The 6898-nt window shown below is 49.1% G+C and overlaps 1 protein-coding gene across 1 annotated transcript; it reads right to left on the reverse strand.

Moving 5' to 3' along the window:
* Positions 1-2202: 2202 nt before the first annotated feature.
* On the reverse strand, positions 2203-5874 carry zgc:56585 (uncharacterized protein LOC393297 homolog). The gene is made up of 7 exons (XM_062453470.1): positions 5661-5874; positions 5423-5546; positions 4684-4790; positions 4064-4160; positions 3723-3799; positions 3248-3411; positions 2203-2547 (listed from the first exon to the last, which is right to left on the reverse strand). The coding sequence occupies exons 1-7, from the start codon at positions 5751-5753 to the stop codon at positions 2415-2417; spliced, it is 795 nt and encodes a 264-aa protein (XP_062309454.1). The 5' UTR covers positions 5754-5874; the 3' UTR covers positions 2203-2414.
* Between the last annotated feature and the right edge of the window lie 1024 nt (positions 5875-6898).

The following is a 6898-nucleotide window of genomic DNA, read 5'->3' on the forward strand; positions in this document are numbered from 1 at the left end:
CTCTCTCTCTCTCACACACACACACACACACACTCTCTCACACACACACCCACACACCACTCTCCAACACCTTCTAGTCCACATGGCAGTCACAGATGTTCTGATGACGTGGTCAGCGAACACTCTCTCTCTCCCTCACACACACAGACACACACACTGACACCCCCCTCCCCCCATCCCTGATTAAAACCTGTAACTGCTGTTAGAGAGGCCCTCACCTGCCGACCAGCCCGGAGGAAATGAACGCAGCAAAGAAGTCCTTTCTTCAGGAGCACCTAGCTGAGGGGGAGAGGAGGAGGGGGGGAGGAGAGGAGGAGGCGGTGGGGGGGAGGAAAAGGAGGTGGGGGACAAAGGGGAAAGAGAGGAGGAGAAAGTAGGTGGACGAGAAGAGAGAGGAGGAAGAGAGGAGGAAGGAACGGGAAGGGTGAGGGGGGAGGTGAGGGGCGAGGGGGGAGGTGAGGTGGGGGTAAAGTCACAGATTTTAAATCAGTCCCCTGGCTCTTTAACGGGCGCAACAGAAGCCCAGTGAGAGGGCCAGAACAAAGCTGGCTTCGGCAGCCTCCACCAATTAACATTCCTCCTGGCTTTATGGCCTGGCCTAGGCCCGCCCCTCCACTCACACCTCGTAAAAGTCACAAACATCAATTCTAGTAAACCATAACTGTCATTATAATCCCATTAAAAACGACCCGCAGAGCAATTTACAGTGAAGACCAGGACCCAGGGCGGGGAGAGCGATCCCTCACCGAGCGATCGCTCGCCGACGAGAAAAGATGTTGTTGAAAACGGAGCCAATCAAACCCGAGAATCGATCCGACCGGGATTTTCGTCAGGTGTGACGCCAAGCCGTTGACCTCACAGGCCTCCACCGGGGAACCCTCCACTCCATTGGTTGCACGCCGCCGCGTAAGCTGGGCTGTGATTGGTCCCTCGTGTTGGGGTTTGCCTCTGACTCATCGCCATGGAGACTGTGCCAACGTAAGGGCACCTGGCAGCCGAGATGGCAACAGAACTAGAACATAGCTGACTCACAAACATCCACTCAGATCTTCTTTCCTCTCTGGTCTGACTGCCTCATTGGATTTACGTACATATAAAATATGATTAGATTTGATTAGATGAAGCAATAAAATGTGATTAGATTTGATTAGATGAAGCATTGATGGCATAGAGGAGCTGGGTAGACTGGCTATTCAGAGGTCAGTGTGGGGACATTACTGTGTGTGGGTGTGTTTGTGTGTGTGTGTGTGTGCACACCTGTGTGTGTGTAAGTGTGTGTGCGCATTAGGCCGAATAACTGTGTCCTTCCTCTGTAGACTCTGGACACTTGTCTGTAGGAGAATAGAGAAGTGGTCAACATCCTCTCAGTTTCAGAAACCACCAAAACAAGCAGCTAGCCAGGTCACATAGACATCACAACATCAAACGTGTTTGACTCCTTGAAAAACACACAGAACCCCCCCCCCAAAAAAAACTCATGTTTATGTTAATCGTTTGTTGAACGTTGCAAGCACCTGACGGGCTGCGCTTTTTTGAAGTGTCTCCAAATCATCCGTGTGTTCAACAGCGCCGTCTGATGGAGCGTGTTGGAAACAGCAGCGCGTGAAGCGGATGAGGACAAAATTCGTTGGCACTGTGAAGTGAACTTTGCCCACACTACGATCTGCTTCTTGCGCCATGGACTATCGAATTCACCCGACCAGCAGAGTAGAAAGATAATCTAATGTACAACACCTATTTTGATGGGGAAATCATACTTTTTTTTGTATTTATTAGTTGAACACAGTGCAGACCCTACCTGACTTGAACTTGGTTCAATTTGAAACAGACCAAGACTTATTCATGTATTTTAATACAAGTTCTTGCAGACAGCAGCACATTCTAGTCTAACAAGGTCTCAACTGCCAACCACGTTGGTTAATGTTAATGAAAAGTTAATGTTTAAATCATAAACAAACAAGGTGTGTGTTTGTCCTCCCTCAAATCCTCATAGCTGAAACCTCTAACCTAATATCAGTTTCTCTAACCTGATGAAAGTCAAGTATTCATCTGTCACCTTTTCAGGCTTTGATGAACTGTCATCTCTGTTCTAAGGCAAAAACAGCCGCAGGATTAAAACATGCACACAGACACTGATTTCAAAGGTTGTTACACCTTGGGTTTTACCGTTTCTTTTGTACACCTTTTTCTAACTATAAATTCAATACTTAAAAGCATATAAATTCCCATGTTATATTACATAATATTAGCTTTTTTTCCGACTGCTTCAGTCAGCCTTCAGATCCTTTAGAAACAGGTCATCACTGATAAGACAAAAAGCAGTTTGCGGCGAATTTGTTTGTGGTCCTCTCTATGGGTTTGGGGAGTTCAGGGGGCACTGGGGGGGGGGGGGGTTAGGGGGCACTGGGGGGGGTTCAGGGGGCACTGGGGGGGTTGGCAATGGGGAAGGTGACATAGGAGGCCCCACTGGTCTGAACCAGGAGAACCGCCCCATTCTTGCTGTCGTCAGTCGCCAGCTCCAGGAAGCTCTTAGCTACATCTGACACCCTGGGAGAAGAGGAGGAGAGAGGAGAGGGAGGAGGGAGGGGAGAGGAGAGGGAGGAGGGAGGGAGGGAGGAGAGAGGAGAGAGGAGAGGGAGGAGGGAGGAGAGAGGAGAGGGAGGAGGGAGGAGGGGAGGAGGGAGGAGAGGGAGGAGGGAGGAGGGGAGGAGAGAGGAGAGAGGAGAGAGGAGAGGAGAGAGGAGAGGAGAGGAGAGGGGAGGGGAGGGGAGGGGAGGGGAGGGGAGAGAGGAGAGAGGAGAGAGGAGAGAGGAGAGAGGAGAGCGGAGAGAGGAGAGGGAGGAGAGAGGAGAGGGAGGAGGGAGGAGAGGGAGGAGGGAGGGGAGAGGGGAGAGGGAGGAGGGAGTAGAGAGGAGAGAGGAGAGAGGAGGGGAGGGGAGAGGGAGGAGAGAGGAGAGAGGAGAGAGGAGAGAGGAGAGAGGAGAGAGGAGAGAGGAGAGGAGAGGGGAGGAGAGTACTGTGTGTTAACAGTTTGCTACAAACTCGGCCAAAACAAGTCTCAGCACATCCTGTCCATACCACACAGAAACTCTTGTCTCCTCAACCAATCAGAGACTAGCGCACAGCTCCATTCAAGAGACACTCATCGACCTTGGAGTGTACTTCTACAGTGTTGTGTACTTCTACTGAGGTGACGTTGTGTGTTGTGTTGTTGCGTGTAGTTGTGTGATGTGTGTAGGGAACTTACTCCAGAACACCATGCTGCTGCAGCAGTGTTTTGGTGGCCTTGCGGAGGTGAGAGAACTGTCCAGAACGTTCCACAGAGTCGAGGGAGGTCAGGATATCCGTCTGGGTGAACCCCGGGCACAGGACGTTGATCCGGACACCGTAGCCGGACGCCTCCGAGGCCCCCTGGCGCACACACACATGTACACACACACATACACACATGTACACACACACACACATACACACACATGTACACACACACATACACACATGTACACACACACACATGTACACACACATGTACACACACACACACATGTACACACACACACACATGTACACACACACACACACACACATGTACACACACACACACATACACACAAGTACACACACACATTCGCAAACACACACGTGAGAGACAGTGAGAGAGACAGAGGGACAGAGACTCTTTAGGCACCGTACATCCTCACACACACTCACAGGAGACTCACCGCTATGGCTCTACTGAAGCCAACCACCCCATGCTTGGTGGCTGTGTAGATGGGAGCAGAAACCATAGGTCCCAGACCTGTCCACACACACACACACACACACACATACACACACACACACACACACACACACATACACACATGTCCACACACACACACACACACACATACACACATGTCCACACACACACACACACACACACATACACACGTGTCCACACACACACACACACGCGCACACGCACACACACACACACTTCAATAAGCAACACAGTATAGCTCATGCAAAACAGAATAGCTCATGCAAAACATTGGACTGGTGATTTATGTAGCTGCATCACCTGCCATCGACGCCACGTTGACTATAACTCCCCCATGTCCTCCTGAGGTCTTCTTCATGTGTTCCAACGCCAGGTAGGTCCCCCGCACCACGCCGCACTGGGGCAGCACACACACTATTACATTTTGATCCATTAGACCATAACCTGGTAGTGAAATCTTATTGGTCCCGGCTAGCCAGTTATGCTAATGACCCCAGGTGTATTATTGGACGAGCAAGCTGATAATGGGGAAGTTGACCAGACCTGATATTAAAATGTTTACAGTTCATTCATTTGGCAGATGCTTCCACCCGATATGACATTTACATTTAGCAGACGCTCTTATCCAGAGCCACTTACAGTAAGTACAGGGACATTCTCCCCGAGGCAAGTAGGGTGAAGTGCCTTGCCCAAGGACACAACGTCATTTTGCACAGCCGAGAATCGAACCAACAACCTTCTGACTATTAGCCCGATTCCCTAACCGCTCAGCCACCTGACATAGAGAAGTGCTGCACATAGGTACAGCATAAGACCTTTCTTATTCCTTTCAAAAAAAAGGTTGACGAAGGATCTCGGGCTCAGTCAAAACATCCACACAGATGACGACACAGACGACAACAGGACGTCGTAGATCCTACCAGGTTCACCGCCACCGTTTTCTCCCAGTCTCTCTCATTGATAATGCCGGCGTTGTTACAAACGACATCAACTCGTCCCAGCGTGTTCACGGTTCTCTGAAAGGCAACTGTGAACAAAGAGAGACCATGAAAGAGAAAACAAACACTCGATGCACAGACACGAGACAGAGCTCTAGTGTGAAGCCTCTAGTTTTGCATCGGAGTATTTCCTGGCACCAGGGGCGTAGCCAGGACATTATTTCTGGGGGGGCCAGCTCTGGCCAGTCTTTTATTTGGGGTGGCACTTGACCAATTCTCTGACCAATGGTGGCCGTGGCCCCCCCTGGCCACCACGTGGCTACGCCCCTGCCTGGCACCCTTGGGACATTGTTGCATTAGTTGCACAAACACTGTACTTGTGAGGAACGCAATAAAGGAACTGACACAGGGTAATGGTTGTGAACCACAAGTTCTTAAATGTTTTCAAGTCGAGTCTGTGTGTGTGTGAGTTTGTGTGTGTGAGTGTGTGTGTGTGTGTGTGTATATGAGTTTGTGTGTGTGAGTGAGTGTGTGAGTGAGTGGACAGACACACATATGTGTGTCTGTGTATTTGTATGACTAGTTAACTGTCATAAAACACATTGCTGCAATTAACTATATAGGCCAAAGATAAGTTGTGGAGTTTGGAGTATGGAGTCTTACACGATCCCTTTAAAGTTTACTGATTGTGTTTAGTGAATTATGGAAATACTGTATTTACCTTTCAACTGTTCCTCTGATTCAACGTTGCATGTCACAAAAAGAGTTCGTTCCGCTCCATACAGCTCATCAAATTCTGCCTTCAACGCCTTGCCGCCTTGTTCGTTTACATCCAAAAGCGCAACCTATACAATTCACGTGTTTTCACAATCTCCGCCACACTTCTTAGAGGCTATAACTTCCGCAAAATAACGGACTTTTACTCTATTAGAAAGATAAAATAATATTGAATACTGTACCTTTGCTCCATTTTTCAGAAGAATGTCGGCAAAACCTCGTCCTAACCCTTGCGCCGCGCCGGTTACCAACGCTACTTTGCCTTTCAATGCCATTTCCAACGCTGGACAATTAAGAACGATGGCTAGCGAACTTCAAGCACTTTGACAGAGCAAAAAACTGAACAGGATATGACATGTATTTAGCCTACTTCCCACCCCAGAATCCACGCCTTAACGCCTGGGACACACTGGCAGCGAAGCGCCCGGACGCGCCGCGCAGCGCCACGATCGGCTACGACTGAGCAAAAGCTGTTCACACCAGACGCGCATTTCTCCGCGCCGGTCACCAAGCCTTACAGGTACTCTGAGCTTTCCAATTTGGACAGGCCTCCTCCAGGTAGTCGACTGCAGGTGTCGTGCCAAGGCACTTATCCCCACCAGGATTTGTATCCCCTGGCAGCGGGAGCACGCGTGCACTCAGAGAAGCGGAGTTTAACTGCTGAACTTAGAATTCACCTCTTACATGGAACAAATAGCGACGTGAAAGACTTGACAGGGTTTTCCATAGTAACCAGGGACTCATTTATCTACATAAATACGTTTATTTGTCTGTTACATTAAAGCGACGTTTTGCTTGAAAAGAGCAGACATCTCCATATTATCTCAGGTTGTTCATTGTGACCAAAACTACACAGAAAATAACACACATGATGGCAGGACAGACCCTTTGCATGTTAGGGGAGGGGGTACACATTATATCAGGTACAAAAACAGCCTGATATAATGTGTATCCCCTCTGTAACTCATATGGTAGACAGGTGAACAAAGCGGTTAATTTAAAAGCCATATTAAACTAAATTAAATTAAAACAGAAATCACGTTAGAGGTTAGGGAGGGACGGGTTAGCAAAGACGGGGCATCCTTGTCAGACCACATCCGCAGAGAATGGACAGATGGAGGTAGCCTAGAATTAAAAGAACAAATATTGTTCATAAACTGCATGTGATGTCACATTAAGAGGTGAATTTGAAGTGCAGCAATTAAACTCCGCGTCTCTGTGTACGCGCGCTCCCGCGGCCAGTGGATACAAATCATGGTGGGGATAAGTGCCTTGGCACGACCTGGCCCCGACCCAGGGGCCCCCAGTGACGGATTCCTAATGGCCACTGGCTACGTTTGACGTTGACTGGCATTTAGTCGGCATTGTAGCAAATAGCCTATTGTTGACAAGCAATACTGTCTGAAAGGTTTCCATCTCA

The sequence above is a fragment of the Osmerus eperlanus genome, chromosome 27 (assembly GCF_963692335.1).
Source record: "Osmerus eperlanus chromosome 27, fOsmEpe2.1, whole genome shotgun sequence".
Classification (NCBI taxonomy): domain Eukaryota; kingdom Metazoa; phylum Chordata; class Actinopteri; order Osmeriformes; family Osmeridae; genus Osmerus; species Osmerus eperlanus.

Coding starts and splice junctions, on each gene's coding strand:
- zgc:56585 (XM_062453470.1), bottom strand. CDS start 5,753: ATGGCATTGAAAGGCAAAGTAGCGTTGGTAACCGGCGCGGCGCAAGGG. Junction 3,800..4,063: donor CAACGTGGCGTCGATGGCAG/GTGATGCAGCTA, acceptor GTGTGTGGACAG/GTCTGGGACCTATGGTTTCT. Junction 2,548..3,247: donor CAGCAGCATGGTGTTCTGGA/GTAAGTTCCCTA, acceptor CTCTTCTCCCAG/GGTGTCAGATGTAGCTAAGA.